Source organism: Arachis hypogaea, chromosome 10, assembly GCF_003086295.3.
Source record: "Arachis hypogaea cultivar Tifrunner chromosome 10, arahy.Tifrunner.gnm2.J5K5, whole genome shotgun sequence".
Classification (NCBI taxonomy): domain Eukaryota; kingdom Viridiplantae; phylum Streptophyta; class Magnoliopsida; order Fabales; family Fabaceae; genus Arachis; species Arachis hypogaea.
In genome coordinates, this window is record NC_092045.1 from 9,632,830 (window position 1) to 9,654,415 (window position 21,586).

General features: G+C 32.1%; 1 protein-coding gene across 1 annotated transcript; it reads left to right on the top strand.

Annotated features, from left to right (window-relative positions):
• The first annotated feature begins 715 nt into the window (after positions 1-715).
• Positions 716-5,178, top strand: LOC112715109 (D-cysteine desulfhydrase 2, mitochondrial). Its single transcript, XM_025766864.2, has 7 exons — positions 716-982; positions 1,182-1,487; positions 1,871-1,913; positions 2,025-2,369; positions 2,681-2,810; positions 2,937-3,110; positions 4,617-5,178. Exons 1-7 carry the CDS (start codon positions 887-889, stop codon positions 4,861-4,863), a joined length of 1,341 nt encoding a protein of 446 aa, XP_025622649.1. The 5' UTR covers positions 716-886; the 3' UTR covers positions 4,864-5,178.
• The last annotated feature ends 16,408 nt before the right edge of the window (positions 5,179-21,586 follow it).

Sequence of the window (21,586 nt, forward strand, 5' to 3'; positions counted from 1 at the left end):
ATCAAATTCAAAACATCTGTGTTTGCAATTTAGAGATTATCAATTCAATTCAAAACACATTCATCTATTCAATTCAATTCAGTTCAATTTAATTTAGCAATTGTATTCCATTCAATTCGATTCAAAATTGAATAATCCAAACCTCGTATGCTTGATAAGATTTAGAGGAATAATCCAAAGCTCTCATTCAACTTATTTAAAGTTGAATCATTCATTATTTTGATAGCCTATTGAAATCTAAAAATGAAAAAGATAAATCTACAGATCGAAAAAGAAAACAAAGAAGAATAGTAAGAAGAACGACGAGCAACAGAAAAAAAAGAAGAAGAACGACAAATAGCAGAGCAGATCCGAAAATTGCAATGTAGATTGTTAACATTTAAGAAGAAGCTTTAGGCAATAGAAATAGGAGAGGGGTGCACATATATTTCACATAATTTGGTGGAGGCGCCTCTAAAAACAAAAAAAGTTCAGAATAGTTTTGTTAGAATTTTTGTATGGATGTAAAACATATTATTGTTTATGAATTTATTATTAATGACTACTCCAATCAAGATTTTATGATTATCATTATGTAAAGATATTTTATTTTGACCATTAAATAATAGATTATAAGACTTAATTTTTATTTAAAGTAAAAGTATTATCTTTATTTAAAATGTTACTAAACAAATAAGTTATATTTTTTAAACAAGAATCATCGTGAAAAAATATTGTTGCGATTCATGATAGTAGTTGCCTTTATCATTTATCCTTGTTGATTGAGCAATGCCATACCTCCCAAAATAGACAAGCTTAGCTCCTTTGCTCTGGCTGGCGCTCGCGCTCTCCCTCTGTACCTGAATACTGAACTCTAACCACAATGAACTGACCGACGTCTTGTAAGATGCGAAAGTGCTATGACATGAAGCTCCAACAATTTCCCGCTAAGAATGTAGCAGTCACCATGTTAAACGCGATTCAAAATTCTAACACTCTTCAGGTACACTATACTTTATCCTTTCCTTTTTCCAAGCAATTCTATTTGGGTTTACTATTGATATTTGCTCCTATTATATTTAAATAAAAAATACAGTGAAGTTGTTGCCACTTGTTATGTAGTTAAATGTAGTTGTTTTCCTTTTTCTCATTTTTACTCAATTGAATTAAGCTTAGACATATCTAATCGTTCTCATGATTAGGTGCTTTCAAAACCTAGATTTAGAAATGAGGAATTTATGGAAAAGATACTCAACAGAAGATGGACACTGCCAAGCCCTGAAACAAAGATTCACCAAGTTATAATACCTAGACATGGATCAGATGGTTGTAATTTCCTATTGAACACCGTTCCTGATTTCGGTCATGGCGCTAGGGATATGAAAAATAAAGGGAAATGCTTCTATGTGGTGCGTGACGATTTGTTGCACCCACTAATTAATGGCAACAAAGCAAGAAAGTTGGATGGGTTGATTCCCCTTATTGAAGACTATTCTGTGACTGATGTGGTAAAATCATTCTCATCAATTTGTTAAAGTCATGTTTAACCATTACTTTCTGTTGAATCATGTTCTTTAACAACCTTTAACCATTCTCTGGTGGCTCGTTTTATTGGCTTTGGAAGAATGGATTCCTTTTTGTTAGATTCTTGAGCCTTCAATTCATTCAGTTAAAGTGGCCTTAACAGAATCAGGGCTCTTGTAAACTTTTTTTGTTACGTTTTTTTTTTTAAAACTCATTTTTACTCTATATAATTAGGATATTAGATTGCTGTATGTAATCAGTGTCCTTGATTTGTTCTGAATTTTTCTTGGTTCTAGTAACTTTTACTAAATTTTCTTAACTTTAGGATTTACAATATCAAATAACTTTCAGCTTGGGCATTTTCTAGGTTACATGTGGTGGTTGTCAAAGTGCTCATACAGCTGCTATTGGTAGGTAATTTTGTTTGTTATCGTTAATATTATGCTGATTTTTCTTTTTTAGTTGATGTTATATTACCTTTGAAATCAGAATTTATTTATTTATTTATTTTTTCTCCCCAGCGGTTCTGTGTGCTGAGAGAGGAATTGCATCACACCTGCTTCTACGAGGAGAGCAGCCTGAAATCTTAACTGGCTATAACTTGATGTCTACATTATATGGAAATGTCACATATGTTCCGAGAAATATTTATGCCGACAGAGAAAACATGCTTAAGGACTATGCTAAGTCGGTGGCTGGTAACAGTGGTTCTGTCATTTCGTTTGGCGATATCACTCAAAATTCTTCAACAACAGAATTGTCTACTGCAAATTTGATGGAATTTGATGTAAGTAGAAGTGACAGAAACCTTCAACGGAAATTTTTAATTGTCAATGAAGGTGCAGGTGATTCTGTAGCTCTACTAGGTAATCAGAAGATTATTCTTTTAGGAGGGGAAAAGATGGCATATCTTAAAGAACATTTCTTAATTTCTGTATTTTAATAAACAAGAAACAATGCCTTAATTGAATTTATCTTAAATGAGGCTTGGGTCCCAGTATCAATTGAACATCTCAACAGAAAATAGTCATAAGTAATTTAAAATGTTTACAAGAACAGAATTGACTTTATGAGAATGTATCCATTTTATTTATTTCCTTAAGTTGGTGCTTAGTTTAGTGAAGTCTAATTGCTGGTTGTTGCAATAACACTATGAAAATATTGTTTCTATGTACAGGTATGATTCGGTTAGTGCAATACTTATCACAGAGTCATTTACTTGGAAAAGAAAGGGCCTTGAAATTTGTTATAGATGCTGGAACTGGCACAACAGCTGTTGGTTTAGGACTTGCAGCCCTATGCTTAGGGTGTGTGCATTCCATTTCAGTTGAAAGTAATTTCAAATTATTTTACTTTGTCATGTTTCAAAATTTTGAGGCATAGTAGAATGACAACATTAAATCATCATAATCTTTGTTCTTGCTTCCGTGCAGGCTTCCATGGGAGGTACATGCAGTCATGCTGGCTGACAAAATTGATGGATACAAACAACAGGAGGAACGTTTGATTTCTGAATTCCAGAACCATTTTAATGTTCAGTTTAGTGACCACAACATAAATGAAGATGGTGGGATTGTGTATTGGGTGGAACGTGGTCGTCCAAGAAGGTAAGATTTCACTGTATGTATTGCTACTGAATTACATCTTAGAGTTATGAATTAAATATTAAAATTTAAGTTTCGTTGATCCTTTTGCTCCTTACTATCCCAACCTCAGCGAACCCTTCTCTGTCATGCCTGTGCCTCTCCCTTTTCAAATTTGTATAAAACTCATTTGCCTTCACCTACATATCACTGGACTCTTCAGCCTATTACCGAACACAGGCACTATATATATTGACCAGCCCCGCATCACTGTGGGAGGAGGGCATGCTCCCAGCTCCTAGTGTATCTAGATTTATAAGAAACAATTATAGGAGTAAAGACAGAAGACATAGAATGGTGACAAACATTCCATTCTGATCTCTTAAACGTTTCCTGCACCATCTTGGGTAGCACAGTAGTCTGTAGCGGAGTCCTTTATGCGAACGGCATTAGAGGAGCATCATGCCAACCACAACCCTTTACAAAATTAGCTTAATCTTATCCATACAATATCTTGCATCTCATGCCTGTGTCTTTGATTTTGTTAGTCTAGCAAGCGTTAAACTGCATCATTCAAACCATAAGCCCATAAAGTCATGACTCCTCATTGTTGCTCAATACATGCCCAGTACTTCCATGTGAAGTCATAGCACACACAAAACCAAAAGAACAACTCAGCCACTGAGCCTTGGACATTCAAAGATTTTCATTAACCAATCAAGAACAACTCAGTCTCACTTACTATTGATATAACAGCAAGCTGCTATAAAACCAAGTGAGCATTTTACAAATCATCTCCTGAAGTCCTAAGTCACACTTAAAGATGAATCCTTGTAATTTAGAACTGTTAGAACAGTTATCCCAAGTGTCATACTGACATATGGTACCTAAATCTCAGTGATAGGTTCTGATCAAAACCTAGACATATGAGCCTCATTAGCTCATCTTACATCTACATAAACAGATATACAGCCAAAACCCGTGAAAAAAGGGATCAAAGTTAGCTCCATGGAAAATCTTAATACTATAAACTAATATTTTAAATCCAGAAATTCATGTCATGGGGGGTTCGGCTATATTTTTACGTTGGTTGCCGAAGACCTAACACAACCCTCCTCCTTTATCCGGGCTTGGGACCGGCTATGTACCGCAAGTGTAACATAGGCGGAGTTATTTTAAATCCAGAAAATGAAAAAAAAAAAAGAACAGCTCTAAAACGGAAGAAGCTCAGAGCAGATGCATCAAACTATCCAAGAAGGTAAAAAGCAAGGAAATCTTAAATAATAATTAACAAAAAATCAAACTGAAAGTTCCTCAAAGAGTAAGTGGTCGGCTGGATGCTAGTTTTTATGTTATCTGCTACAACACCATGTGATAAAATGCTAGTTCTGCAGCCACTTTACTGGACTAAGGCCTATAAAGTATAAACCTTCATAAAAATGCAAAAGCATTAGTTCTAAGAAACTCCTGGGTGCCTATTTATGGTTGGTCTCTCAGACTCTTAATTTGCCCCTTATTTTCCAATTCTAGATTTGGTAATGTTTTGGAAGGTGAGGTGGAAGCATGCCAACAAATTGCTCAGCAGACTGGGATTTTGGTGGATCCTGTTTACACATTGGCCGCTTGGGAAACAGCAATGCTCCTTTCTAGCAAAGAAGATGATAGAGAATCAGAAGTGGTGATGCTTCATACCGGTGGCACGTTGGGCATGTTTGGGTTGGCGCAAAGGTACAGGAATTACTTTGGCATGCTCCAGAAAGGACCCAACTGTTCTTAAAAAGTTTCTAGCTGCTACCCTTTGGCTATAGAATTATAGCAAGAGATTCTGCATATATCTTAAATGGTTCCATTTGGAAGACATTGAAGTTCTATTCACCTGGAGATTGGTGTGTGCTTCTTCAGTTATTCTAGTCTGACACTGATGATAAATCATCCTTTAGTTTACGGACAAATTGAAGAGTTGTTCTGAACTCCAAAGTAACTATCATTTATATTGTATAGGAAATCAATACTACTTTATCTGTGTATGTATCTGATATGTTTCCTGCAGCCATTTCATAGGGTTATGGTTCCGTGGGAATTTGAAGTTTTAGATCCGTTTGGTTTCTCTTTTATATTGATAAAATTGTTTAATCAAGTTAAAAATGATACATAAATAAAAAAGTTATGTAAAAATGATATGTTTCCTGCAGCCATTTCATAGTGTTGGCTAATGTAGATAAAAATTATTAGTCCCTGACATCGCTTTTAGTATTTGATCACTTTTTAAGCATTTGTTAGTTAACCAAGAACGGATCTATAATTTTTGAACCGTGATAACCTAATTAGTTTCAAAATTTCAATTCTATATTCAAGATACATATAATGGCCCACTAGAATTTAGTATAATTTTTTCACTTGAATCATGATACATGTAAATAGATCGAGGGTACTACAATTTACATGGGTCCCTGTATAAATACATGTAAATAGTCGTAGCCTACTACGATTTACCTAGTTGATGTACTCAAAATTGACGGATTTAATCGACTCGTGTAAATAGAAGAATCGATTAATCGAATTCGATTGTTACGATTTACATAAGTTAAAAAGGGACATGTATATGCAAAATAAGAGTTAATAATTAATTTGGTCCTAAACTTATATGCTGAGTCTTAATTTAGTCTCTAAGGTAGCGTTTGTTTTCAGGTACTGAGACAGAGACTGAGAGACTGAGATTTAGTATCGTGTTTGTTAGTTCAGAGACTGGTACTAAAATTTCTGTCTCTATCTCCAAAATTTCAGTATTTCAGTACCTCCAAAAAGTAGGGACACAAGAGACTGAAATTTTTAGAGATGGAGACTGAAACTTTAATAACATTTTATACCTAAAATTCTTTCATTTCAATTAATTAATTCCAATTTTACCCTTTGTGCAAATTAAATTAGAGTTTCATTCTTGTTTCAATTCCTGTCTCCCATTTTGCACCAAATAGAATTCTGAGATTTGTTTCAATCCCTGTCTCTTAGTCTCAGTCTCTCAGTCTCAGTCTTTCTGTCTCTGTCTCTCCACCAAACGCTACCTAAAGTTTCAATTGTCTCTATTTAGAATTTAGATCCTCTAAAGTTTGAATTTCACTTTAGAGAGTAAAGTGTGATCTCTCACCATTTATTTTATAGGTGGGGCCAAGAGTAAATATGAGAGAGAAACTATTCAAGGATAAAACACTTTACCCTCTAAAATAAAAATTCAAAATTTAGAGGATGCAAATCCCTCTCTTTAGTCTCCAAACTTTATAAATGTGTCTCACATTAGTTCCTGAGACGATTTTCAATACAAAAATGTTAATGGAGTGCTGATATAGACCATCAGATGTCACGTTGAAACTTGTAAAATGATTTTAATAATAAACACCACTTACGATATTTTTGAGTTATTTGAGTGACAAAACTAAAACGCCATCATTTTACAAAGTTTAGTGTGGTATCCGGCTGTCCACGACAGTGTTCCGTTAACGTTTGTACGTTAAACATTGTTTCAAGGACTAACATAAGTTATGTTCGCAAAGTTTGGGAATTAAATAAAGACAATTGAAATTTTAGGAACTAAATTAAGACTCGTATGCAAATTCAAAAACCAAATTAAATATTATCTCGCAAAATAAAAGGACATTTGGGTGAATATAGAGTGCCAAACGATTTATTCATATAAATTATCCTATATATTGCTTTAATTATAGATTTTTAAATTGAATTGATAATCAAACTAGTTAGATTATTGAGTTATTACAATACTGACTTAATCAATAGGTCATAGGTTGAATCAGTTAATTCAATTATAATTAAATATATAAAATTTTATTTTCTTATTATCATTATAAATATCTTTTTTTAGTTTTATTATTGTATCAAATTAATTATTATTTTCAGATTTTAATAATTCATTAGTTAATTTATACTTATTACCTTCAACTATTCACATAAACGAAAATAAAAATCATAATCATAGAAATAACAAATATTATAATTAATAAAATTTTATTTTTTCTTTTAAATTTGTAAATATAATTAATTTAATTTGTGCAATATTAATAAAAAACATGTACAACAAATAGTAACTTAGTCTAATGATAACCTAGTTTGACCCGTCCAAATTTGACCAAATTTAACCTAATTGGTTGTTTAACTAATTCAAATAATAATGAATAATCCAATTTCATTTGAAAATAAGGTGACCAGATTTTCAATTCAACCGATTTGATCCAACAGAATTTGATAAGTATGAGCTTGATTTCAATGTTTTCACTTTTCTCCATGAACTTACGCTATCCCTCTAATAAATCTGCTTAATAATAGCTTAATGCATGAGTTAGTCTATTATAGTATTTACTATTTAGGCCTGAGGATACAAATAAAATAAAAAAACATAACATGATATGCGGTATTTCTGATGCAGTTGATCTAACATATGAGTATCCGTAAGTTATAAAATTAAAAAGATTCTAATACTATTAGTCATAGTTAATTATTAAAAGTGAAAGGAAATTAGTGGCATAAACATTGTCTCAGTCTAACCCCTTTTGTCGTAATGAGTTGAGCACCGGCAAACATTCCTGGTAACAGGGTCCAGGGAGCAAACAAAGATGGTTTCTTGCTCTGCTGCTCAATCCCACTTCCTTTTGTCTCTTAATTTAATTTAGTTTAACTTCTTTTTATGCACTTCGTGTGCCTACCCCTTACCATTCCCATCACACTTACTCACCTTATTATTGGGAAACAATGACACCAGATGCTCCATTATTCAATCAAAGGAGCTTATTGTAAGTTTTAATTTTATATTATGGAAAACGATCAAAGTCCTCCTAACTATTTTTCAATTATTTTTAAATATTTTATTTTATATTTTTAATATTTCATGACTTCTAATCATTATTCTCATTGTCTTCCTATATTTTTTCTATATTTTTCCTATATTTTTCTTAGACAGTTAGACAACCCTGAATCAATTTAAAATCCTAATCCCTAATTCCATGAACCATCTTCATCTTCACATTATCTTCTTCGCTTTCTCCTCTGATTGAATTCTTCACCTTATTTGTTTCCTTTGATTTAGTTCATTCGAGATTCTTCACCTTCTCTTTATTCAACTCAGACGAGATGGAGAGAACTTAAATAGAGATTAAGAAAAGCAAAGAAGAAGAATGAACATGGAAGAAAGAGAAGAGTGAGGCATGATGGGGAGAGAGAGAGAGAGCATGCCACTAGAATAGAAAAAGAAGACAAGAAGAGAGAACACAAACATTAAAGAAGAAGAATTTGAAACGAAGAAAGGGGAAAGAATGAAGAGGCAACTGCACCGTCGCCACTGCTGGAGTGGCTACTGTAGGAGAAGGTCATCAAAGCTGCTACTATCCAGAACCGCCATTAATGTTCTGTTCTACTTTGCCTCTCCTTGGTACGACTAACTCTGTTCTGTTGCCATTGTTTTACAAATGGTGAAAAGCAGATCAGCCCATGTCCCTATACAATATACATTACTACGGTCACCTATTTTGATGAATTACCTTCAATGTAAAACGTGAAATTGATAGCTAAGAATCATAAAATGATTTAAATGATTTAAAAGATCATCTGAAAATTAATCTCTGTCTAAAATTCATTTGTTTAATAAATGATCACTCTTATAATAGGTGGAATAAAAGTAGTTTATTCACATTAACCACACACACAAAAGGAATCCTTGCATAGTTGCAAAACTAATGTGTTGAAGTAATAAATTATCAAGTGAAAAGACATCATTATTCTTTTTCTTGTTATGGACAACGTGAACAAACAAACAAACAAACAAATATATATGTTTAGAATAAGTTGACAAGAGAGGACAAAAAGAAAAAAGAAAAAAAGTTGGAGGGAACAACCAGCAAACAAGGAATTGTTGATTGATGAGTCGCCAAACAAATCAGAGATTTTGTATTGTGGTAACAAACTTACATAGTAGGAGTAGCTAGTATAGCTCTCATTCTATAAAAAGGGTGGTCAATAACAACCCAAATATCGTTTTCAGGTACTTTTCGTGATCACATGAACTCATGTGTTGGGTATTTTATTCGATGGAAATAAAATAGGAGGAGGGGAATTAGTATAAAAGTCATAGTGGCCCATTGCATTTTATATGATATATTTGTAAAGTAAATGGGGAACACTAGCTAACTAGGTATATAGTTCTTCAACTGTTGCTGTTGTCAACGTGATCCGTTATTATCATTTTCATTTTTGGACTTTGATGATGAATATTTGAATAAACTTTAATAATTTTGGTCCTTAAATTTGTATTGGGCGATTTCCTCCTTATAGTTTATAGGATGAAAGAGTTTAATTTCTTCAGCTTTATTAGTGCTCGATTTGTATTTATTTTATTAAAGTAAAGAAATACAGGCATTTCTATTTTTTTTAAAAAAATTCTTTAATGTAAACAAGGAATATGTTTTTCTTTTAAAAAGTAACTTGTTAAGAAAAATAGTAAATTCTCTATTAAAAGAAGTATTTCTTATATTTCCTATCCAAATATAAATTTATTTTTATAATAAGAATATATTAAAAATAATTTTTAGAATAATACCGTAAATTAATTTTTAAAATTTTTTTCATTGTATACTTTAGTTCTCAACAAATTTTAATCACTAAATAAGTTTCAAAACTCTTATTCCTTAGATAAATTAGTCCCACATAAAATTATTTGTCTATATAGAAAGACTGATCTTAGAATATAATTTTAAAAAATTTTCAGGACTGATATGTCTTTATTAAATAAATGACAGAAGTTGATTTGTCTTTTATTAAAAATTTGATGTGAATATCGATATATCTAACAAAATAAAATGTTAGAAATTTATTTGGAGATTAAAATTTATTTATGATTAAACTATTTGATTAAAAATTTTTTAAAGACTGATCTAGTGTATTAATCTAATTTTAAAAAACTAATCCAAACTCACCCTTAAAATAGTTAATTATTCAAAATGTGATTGTCTAGGATGAATATAACATCTCAAATTTTTTAAAATTAAATAATTAATTATTGAGTCAACATATTATATTAAGATTTTGTTTTTAAAAAAATTATTTTTTAACAAAAATAATTAAATAAAATTTTATGAATATTTAAATTTAATTTAATTATAATTTATTTTATTAATTTAAATTATTTATTAAAATTATTTTAATAGACAAAATTTAAATTGATTTTTATAATAATAATAATAATAATAATAATAATAATAATTATTATTATTATTATTATTATTATTATTATTATTATTTTTATTATTATTATTATTATTAACGTTTAACAGGAAAAAAAAAAAAAAAGAAGAATACTTGGCCGAAGCCAAGGGGAACAAAGGCAAAAGAAAGATTGATACTATTATGTATACTATGCATGCATTAACATAACAATGACACATATATATATCCATTTCCTTTGATAAATATTATGACACCTAACCACCATTGCCTTGCCAAATCATCATCAACTCATTTAAGCATTTTCTCTAATTCATTCAGTAGTCATCGAACTTGCATTTCAAAATTATTAAAAACAAGAGTAAATAAGTTTCAAATTCAAGTTGTCACTTGAGTTTGAGGGGATGTTAGAATATAATTAGGATCAATTAGAATTAATTAGTATTATTTAGTATATTTGAATATTTATTATAAGAGATTATGTTTTTATTATTATAATTCTTTTAATACCTATAAATATCCTTTTATATTGTATCATTCTAGAAGAGTTGAATAGACAACCTGAGCAAACAACTTGAATATACTCAATAATACACAAATTATAGTCTCTTGTTTCTAACAATTTACATATAAAGCCCACGGTTTAACATTTTCAAATCAACACCATAACTATTTACTTTCCATCACCTTCCCGTAACCTTTCAATCATTTCATAATTAAACGTGCTGTGTTCTCTTTTTTCTTTCTTTCTTTTTCTTAACAAGCCAAACTCATATCATAACTTAAAACGAAATCTCTTCTTAAAAATTGGACTTCACCACCCATCCAGACTCCCTCAAATTCATCACTTTTTAAACCAAACTCAAATCCAACTTCATTCAACAATTATCAGTACGACAATTTCTTCAATAATTAACTCATCATATTACAATTTAACAGGTAACACTAATTTAATCACCTTTCACAGCCACAACTCAACCAATTCATCATAATCACACAAAATTAGAATTTCAACAACTCCATCAAAATCAGAAAACCAATATAAATCACAGCTTCAATTCAAACCCATCATTCAGTCATTCCAAGTAATTATAAATTATTTGTAAATATCCACTAAACTTCCGTGGCATTTATAATTTAAAACAATTAATTTCAAAATAAACCCGCTACCTTCGTACGAAATTAGAATCAACAAAAATTCTGGAGAAGCTTTCTAACCGAATTGCTGAAGAAGAAAATGTCAGAAGTCGTCTGTGCCTCCTAGAATTTCAATTGGCCTAACTCAAAGGGAAGAGGAGCTACATCACCGTCAACTTCTACCGAATAAAAGTAATGTATGCCAACATGTAGAGGAGGAGGATACGAACACTTTTATCGGATTAGATTTTTTTATTGGAGTTACGAATTAAAAGAAATCGAAGAGGAAAGAAATGCGGGAAGCTCACGGTTTCACCATGCAATTCGGTTACTCTCTCTTCATTTTTGTTAGAATATAATTAGGATCAATTAGGATCAATTAGTATTATTTAGTATATCTGAATATTTATTATAGGATATTACGTCTTTATTATTACGATTCTTTTAGTACCTATAAATACCCTTTTATATTGTATCATTCTAGACAAGTTGAATAGACAATTTGAGCAGACAACTTGAATATACTCAATAATACACAAATTATAGTCAAAAGATAAGAAGAATGAAAAGCCAATGTATTTAAAGGATGTGATGGCAAAACATTTGATTGAGGAGGGACCCGATTTTGGTGATAAAGACGGGGAAGTAATAATAAAGACGTAATCTCCTATAATAAATATTCAGATATACTAAATAATACTAATTGATCCTAATTGATCCTAATTATATTCTAACATGAATGATTGTGCGGGGACGCTCGTGTATATGGAATGGCTTCCAAGAGAAAGGGGCACATGCTTCAGTTGGAGAATCAGCGCCTGCAAGTACTTGCAGAGGTCATGTTCGGCATACTTCAGCTGGAGAATCAGCGCCTGCAAGGAGTAGAAATTTGCAGAGGTTATGCCATTGGAATGCCTTATCTAACTTGTGAGTCAGATTGCGTCGGGTGCGGGTCGAAGCCGACAAATGAGCTCATTACCTGCGATAGGACTAGACATGCATCATCCTTGACTCCTTGTTTGCACCTTTGTATTTGGTTGTGTTTGCTTGTATTACTTCTCTGTGATTGTGTTGTTTGACTTGTTTGTATGTTGGTCTGGATCTCTTTCTTGAGCTATTACTTTGCGAATATATTGAGGTGTTTAAGAATTGATGTTGTGATTGCTGAGGATTAATTATGTGGTTGAGAATTAGTTAATATGACAAGTTTTGTGAATGGAATTTTGTTTTAAACTCGGAATTTTAAAAGAAAGTATTTAGTTATCTAAAGTAAAATTTAAAAGTATTTCAGGGATTGGTAAAAATATAGTTCTCTTGAGCAAATAGATTATTTGCATTTTAATCTCTACTTTTACGGCATTTCCGTTTCCTACTGAGAACGTGTAATTTATTCTCACCCCAAAATCTTCCACCCTTTCAGTGACGGGTTGGGAATGGAGAAGGAAAAGAGAAAGGTTGGAAGAGGAAAAGGGGTTGGGGATAGGGAAGGGAACAAACAGATTGGGAATTGGGAGGGGGATAAGGGTGGGGTCTGGGTACACTACGCGTTCTTTCTTTTTTTTTGGATTGGGGGTTTTATGCCACGTTTCTTTTATCTTTTTTTTTTTATTCAAAACGACGTCGTTTTAAGATTCTGATGAACGGAAAATGTTTGAGGGACTATTATGAGTCCCGAAGTACAAGTTTGGGGACTATTATGAGTCCCGGAGTACAAGTTTGAGGACGAATTTGAGTAATTATTAATTTCAGAGATTACTTTGAGACTCGAGTACAAGTTCAAGGACTACTTTGAGACTTAACTCCTAAATATTTGGTTTAACAATTACCCTTTTACAAATATGCGCCTTTTATTTGTTAAATATATGTTGAAAAAATAATTAGAAACTTAAATTATGTAAAAAAAATTGAAAAATACAGAAATAAGAATAACAAATGACAAATAATACTTGCTGACTGTGTTGTGTTTTAATATATAATTTGAAATTTCAATATAATATTAAAACAGAGTTAATGATCAAAGAAAGAAGAAAATTGTTAAGCAGAGAATATCATGCAATGCCATTATATTGATAGGTTCGAATGAGAAAATTTCAAATAATTTCATTTTTATATAATTTAGTTTTCTAATTATTATTATTTTTTCACAACTAACCGTCACTAAAGACAATTTCTTCCAAAAAGTAACATTACTTGATGAAAATATCATTTTAAAATTTTCGTGTAGTATTAGAGAAGATTTTGACAACAAAAAAATTAGATACCATTTTATTTTTTAGCATAAATTTAAAGATCAAAATAATATTTTATTTCAAAAATAAAATATCACTATAAGTATTTCGGCAGATAACAATAAAAATATTGCGGCGGTTACCAAAAATTGCTGTAAAAAAAAAACTAAGCAGTGGTCACCACGACAGCAGATGTAATGGCTGCTAAAAGCTATATTTAGCGGCAGTTAATGTGGCAAAAAATAATTGTGCTGCCAAGACTGTTATATTTAGTGGCGGTTAAAGCCAAACTGCCGATATATTTTTAATTTAGCGTCGGTTTTTTTTTTAATTGTGTAAAATTACATAGTTCTTATATACATAGTTTATATGTTATTTCTTTTTAAAAAATCAATCGAATATAATTTGAATAAGTTCACAAGAAAATTCTTTAATGTTGTGCTAATCCAATGCTGCATTTAATAAAGTTAATACTTTTGTTTAGTACTTAAATTGAGTTTGTCTATATTTAGTTTCGGTTATATATAAACCTAACTTATTCTTCAAAATCTATTTGAGTTACTATTACTTAAACCGTGAAATTATTTTATATTTGTTTTAGGATAGGAGAAAACAAACTAAAATATTAAAAGCAACATATTTATAACTTTTTGTCAACTATTTAAATTAAAAAATAATAAAAAATACCTTTCTGAATATTCTACAAAATAAAAAGTTGTTGTAAAAAATGTCCTAAAATAAAATACTTAGAAGGTAAATTCTGAAGTGTTTCATCTTTAATTCAGATGCCTAACTGTAAGTAAATCTTATATGTATCATGTATGCGCATAATTAGTGTATTAACTTCTATTATCTAAACTGATTTCTTATGTATTTGCCGTTTATCCTCCATGGCCTCCATCCATCATGAATGACTACCATGAACAGTGGTGCAATATCGGGGCTCTTAACCGCATATATTTATAGTTTAGTGTTCGACTGGTTGAGCAACTTTTTTGCTTACTGGATTCTAAAAAATATTTTTTGTGGTGATAATTTGTTGTTGTTGCCTTTTATTGCTGATCTGTGATACTGAAAAATGTTATCTTTTTTGAGTAACTTACATGAAAAATGTTACCTTTTTTCTTGCCCCTTTACATTTAGTTAAGTTGGCATATTTAGAGTGTTGTGTTTTGAGCAAGGTTTTGAAAAACCGAACCGGTTATTAAACCGCTTTAAGTATTGGTTTACTAGTTTATTGGTTCAACCGGTCCAACTGTGGTTCGACTAAAAAAACCGTTTTAAAATAAAATAATAAATAAATTATAAATAAACATCCTACAATATTATTATAGTCTAATATAAATCTTTAAATATCTTTCAAATTTAAAACACTACATAAAATGTCATCAACTAAAACCATATGATCTTTATCAAAATACAAACTCAAAAGTTAAATGATAAAAAATATCTAAATATTAAAATTGAACATTATGCTTCTAATCCTAAATTGTTTTACCCATTTATATAATAATTTAATCTTAATATTGAAGCATTTGAGAACAAAACCGGCATTTGAGATCTGAAGGAAGGCCAATCATACTTGACATGCCACCTGAGAGAACAAAACCAGCATTTGAGAATGACAAGAAAAGTTCATAAAAACCAAAAGGTAACAAAAAAAAAAAAGATTGAACATATTTGGTCTAGCCGAAAAATTGAGCACACAATCAAATCAATCACAGATGTTCATGTCATTTATAGCTTGTTGCCAAACAAAATGATGCCAAAGAAACTGAAATTTTTTTTCTAACATTAAGATCTGTTGACAGGCACAAATCATCAAAATAAGCTAGTTATTGAATCTTGAAGGCATAACATGCCTTCAACTCCTTCATTTTCATTAAACAAATAATTGACTCAGAGAACAATCTTTTAACTTAGTTATGAGCTTACCTGAATTTGCCCAAGACTTCTCCAAAAGAATCTTATAATATGCATTGTCAAAAGAAGTTGGACTTCCAAAACCAGTGAATTTTCCCCCTCCGAAATGGGTGCAGAACTTGAACACGAACTCAGTGTTAGGGTCCTTAACATCATAGATTCTAGCAAGCTTCTCTTAAGTTCATCCTTCATATTCCAAACAGAACAAATTAAAAACCCTAAACACGATAATTGCCCAACCAATAATTACTAGATAAAAATCAATTAAATCTAAAGTTTTCAGCTCGCAAGCAGTAATAATGTTCTCATAATTGTCCAACCAATAATACTCAGAATTGAATTTAACTGATAATACCTGTTTCTTTTCTATTTCTTTGATTTTTTTATTTTTTATTCTTGAGAAGCAAGAAATTATGGTTAGTTTCAAAATCCAACATTAAAACTAAAGGAAATAACATTAACTTGCAATCCATTTACCAGGACATGGACAACAACTCGCACAGACTTAAAAGCTCTGCTTTTATATCTGCTTCCTATTGCATTACCTAGATTAACAATGGAAGAAAATATTATTAAACAGCAAGTTTATTTTTAATTTGTTGAATTACCCAAAAAAAATCACAAACACAGTATAGAAATAGTACACAAACAAAGCAGAGCATCCAATGCTAATCAAGAATTAAATAATCATTCAACAAAAACACAAAACATTCAATAATTTCTGAACAGAGCATAAAAAACCGAATTTAGGGGAGAAAAATAAAAAAAATCGCAGTTCACACTTCACACTTCACACTTCACACTTCACACTTCACAAAACTTCAAAGTAACCTTCGAACAGGCTTGAACAGAACGAACTAACAATAATTATAAAAAATTATTCAATTAATCATCCGTCAACAATTAATCAATGCTTCAACAATTATTGTTACAAAAATCAAAATTCATACCTAGGGTTAGAAGCTAGAAGTCTGGAAAAATGCAGAGCTGGCGGGGACCGGGACAGGGACAGTGGCTAGTAAGAGGAGGCCGAAGGGGTGGAAGGGTTGAACAGAGCTAGCGCTGGCGGTCCCTAACTGCGCGACGAAAAGTGGCAGTGGCGGTGGCTGTGATTTTCGAGGGCTGACTTGGCGATGGAGCGTGGTTGCGCGAACAGTGGTGGTGGCTCCACAAACGTTGCGACGGCGGGACTGGACGGAAGTTGCGCCGGAAACTTGCGGTGGAGACCGGAGACGTGCGAACTGAGAGCGAGAGGTGAGGGTGGACTGTGGAGGCTCGAGAGGAGAGGTGTGAGTGGGTCTGTGGGTGAGACTAGGGTGCATCCCCTTTGCCCCTTCTTCAGCATGCAAAACGCAACATTTTGCTAATGCTAGCCAATTTCAAAAACCGGCCGAGTCATGGTTCGGTTCGACCGACCAGTTCTCGGCCGGTTTGACAGTTTAATTTTAGTTTCTGAATTTTTCGATTTTGCTGTCTATCCAAACCGTATTTGTCAACGGTTCACGGTTCGATCGGCCGATTCGAACCGATTTTCAGAACATTGGTTTTGAGACAATGTTGTTTATAGTGTTGTTGCATGTGTTCTTCTTCTTGATGTGTGGTTCTAAAATCTAAATTAATATTAAAAAATTGGTTTAGGATCTTAAGCTATCTGTGGAGAAAGGTATTTTGTTTTTCCAATTTTTTTATATTAAAAATAAAAAAAGGATTTGGTGAAATGTTTTGACTTAGTTGGTGTTTTAATTTCATTCCATATCTATAAATAGGGTTACTATACATTCAAATATTTTTTCATCCAAATTCATTTAAGTAGACCTAACACCAGCAAAAATCACTCTCATTAAAAGAGCGGATTACACGCGCATCTTCTTCTTCTTCTCATGCTCATTTGCGTATGGAGCTTCTTCTTCTTCTCATGCTCGTTTACGCACAGAGTATCTTCTTCTTCTTCTTCGCATTCTTCTTCGCATTCCTCCTCTTCCTCTTTCGTTTTCGTGTTCCTTCTTCTTCGCGTGTTTTTTCCTTATCGTCATTCTTTTGTTGTTGTTACTGCTGTATTTTTTTCCTCATTCTCTCCTTACTAAAGAAGCAGTAGAAGGTGAGGAGAAAGAGTTTTGAATTTTGCAGATCAAAAATGAACTGAAATCATATTTAGAATGAATCAAAATTATATTCAAAATGAACTGAAAATTAAATTCAGAATGTAAACTCTTTTCAAAACAAGAAAAGACTAAATGCACCTTATTTAAATCCAGAATGAATCGAAATTACTTAATGATTAGGACACACAAACTTAATTAAAAAACAAACACACAAACAAAATTGAATCATGAATAAAAACACATCCAAATCCATCAAGTGATTTTGTAGCATTATGTGTTTCTTCTTCTTTACTTGATTAGATGAACAAGACAAGAAAAGAAGAACGTGATGAGAAGTTTTGAGAAATTTTTCCTTCTTCTTCTCTCCTCTTTTGTTATCGTAATCACCAAAAACACTAACATTTTGCTAACGAAAACCAACATTTTGAATTGAAATATAATGGACAATGTTCGGTTCATTTAGTATTATACAGTAATTTTGATTTGATAATATTTTGGTTCATTCTAGACGCAGGTGTTTCTGAATTCATATTTATATAATGGACAAATGTTTAGTTCATTTGATATTATACAATGGTTTTCTTTAATAATATTTTCGTTTCATTTGCAGTCCAGGTGTGTTGTCGATGAATAATTTATCCTAATGGTTGGAATGGCTTTCAAGAAACTTGAATGGAATGGAATGGAATGAAATCTAATACAATTGAATAACGTGATAATAAATAACTTCATTCCTTTTTGCTAAAAAAGACTCAATCATTAATAAAAATACATTGAAATTATTTAAAGAATAAAAAATTTGGTCAATAATTATCAGCAGTATCAAGTGAACCTTAATTAACACACAAATGAACCGAAATAAATTAACAAATAAACCAAAATTATTTAATAATGGTAGCAAAGAAAACCAGAACTAATAAAGATGTTCAAAAAATATTAGTATTATTAGTGATGACGATAACGAAGAAGAAGAAGAAGAAGAAGAAAGAGGAGGAGAAGAAGAAGGAGGAGAAGAAGAAGAGAAGAAGAAAAATCTGTGAGAAATTTGAAAGAAGAAGAAGAAGAAGAAGAAGAAGAAGAAGAAGAAGAAGAAGAAGAAGAAGAAGAAGAAGAAGAAGAAGAAGAATAAAGACAAGGACGAGGAGAAGGAGAAGGAGAAGGAGCGTGTGATTTGAAAAGTTGTTATAACAACTTGGTTAGACTTGGTTAAGTATTTTGCTTGGATGTAGAGCTTTATTCATCTACAAAATGTGGTATGCTTTTAAGGAAGATCCCTTGTGTTTTAACTCATTCATTAATCATATATTCAAATGCAGAAATTAAGAAAGCTATAACTACTCAATCAACTTATACCTACTCATATGACTTTATTTGAACCAAGGTTACGAGAACCGGACCGGTCATTAAACCGGTCAAGTAACTGGTTCAATGGTTCAATGGTCCAACTGGGGTCAAACCGTGGTCGAACCGGTTTAATTAAATATACAGTAAAATTATAAAAAAAATTCAATATATAATCAAAAATTGAATATAGCATTCAAAAATTAAACATGTTTTCAACTAAATAAAGACACTACTCATTAATAATCATAATCATCATTAAGTATTCCATTGTTCCATCATAAAGATAATCCATATTACAAAATTTGATGTAACATTCAAAAATCCAGAATTAAAGAATCCATAATCCAAAATATTCTATATAGCATTCAAAATAAAAAATAAAAACTGAAAAGTAGATTTTGAGTGGACATCAAATTGCAAAAGAGCCCTTTGTACTTTCTGTAACAAACAAACTACACAAGCAATTAGCATCCATTGAAAATAAGATCATTTGTTCCTAGCAAAGTTCTGTTACAGGGTTTGGACCAACAATGGGCTTGAACAATTGAACACACACTTATCTTCAATTGAAAACAAGATCATTCATTCATAACAAGATCATCCATTGAAAACTCTTCTTCGAATATCAAATCAGAGATAAATCCTCAATTGCATATTGACACATTTATTCCCAGTAAAGTACCATCAACAACTTAGAATTAGAAGAATTAGAAAAAATCAGGAACCAACAACTCAAAAATCAGAATCATTATAACAAAACAAAGCTCATAAATCAGAATCAATCTAACAAGCCAAGTTTTTTTAAGTTTAACTAATTTCACTTGGCAACAAGCCAACAAGTAATAAATTAACTTAGAATTAGAAAAAATAACACAAAAATAACTCAAAAAATTACTAATAATCAACAATAATTAACCAGAGGTCAGAACAAAACAACAACAATAATCCAACTCTGTTAAAAACAATGAACAGCGAAAAAAATTAACTCAGAAAACAACTAATTAACCCAGAATTAACAATTACCATCAACAATCAACAAAATTATTTTAAAAAATTTAACTTAAAAAAATTATCAAAAACCAGACAAATTAACAAGAATAATTAACTCAGAAGTATTTTTTAATCATAATTAATTTCAGGAAAAAAAGGACTGAAGAAGCACCGGAGGAGTGCTCACTGGAGAAGACAATACAGCCGAGCAATAGAGACGTCCGAGAGGAGGTGATGGCCGAGCAGTTAAACGGAGGTGACGACGAGGAGGACAAGCGAGCAGAGACGTTCGCGTTTCGCGTGAGACAGAGTGAGATCGGAGAGGGAGAGAGAGCGAGCTTGAAGAGATAGAAGCCAAGCAGAGACGTCCGGGACAGCGACGAGAACAAGGCCAACGATGGCACCTTCTGTCGCTGCCGACGACGACGATCACAAAGGCGGGCTTCACGACGAGCACAGAGACGGTGAGGAGGAGAAGAGTAGCAGCGGTTGGTGGCGCTTCGCGACGAGCACAGAGAAGGGGAGGAAGAAAAGAGTGGCGGCGTCTAGGGAATCACGGTGGCTGGGGAGGTTTCACGACGAGCAGGCGGGATGGGGGCTGACGATGGTGATGGTGTTTGCTCTGCTAGGGTTAGGGAGTGAGGGAATTGGGACTGGGAGTGAGGGAATTGGAAAGAAGGGAATTGGGTCTGGTGGGTTACCGTGGGTGTTAGTATCGTTAGCCTTTCTTTTCTTTTTTTTTTTTATTTTATAAGAGAAAAAACGACGCCGTTTTGCTCTTTTACTTTCAAACCAAAAAGCGTTAAAAAATCGGACGGTTTTTTCGGTTCACCGGTTAATCGCCGGTTCGACCAATTTTTAACCGGTTTTTTGTCAGACGGTTTCTGACCTTATCCGAACCGGCTAAGTGACCGATTCCCAGTTAATCCGGTTGAATCGGCTGGTCCAGTTCGATTTTCAGAACCATGATTTGAACAATGATATCTAATGTATTATTATATTATTTATAAAATATTTTTTTTGGTTATCCATAATATCCCCCAACCCGACAGGTCAAAGACTAATCCATCGAAGATTTGAGATCCATATAAGGGTCTGCCGCTGGCCAATGGGTTGCTACATACACAAGGCGGGATTCGAACCCCCAACACTTGCTTAAGCAGACAAGTGAGCTGATCACTCGACCAACCCAAGTTGATTATCTATAAAGTGATTAATCAATATATAACATGTATGCTTAACTGATTTTGTACTCTTAGTCCTTGTATGTTATCACTTATGAACAACAAGTTAATACTCCTCACAACTTCTATTAGATTCATGTTCTCATGGATGTTTGTGTAATTATCTAATCTTAGTAAAATATTTCACAGATAATTAGCTTTTTATTTTGATTAACTTTTTATTTCTTATTTCTATAATCACATTATCTAGAATTTTATACCTATTCATTGGTTTTGGTTGCTAACGATGTCAAAATTTTGTAGCAATTCTTTCTATATAAAGACAATGACAAAGGAAAAATAAAGCTGAAAATTATGCAAATGATAGGGAT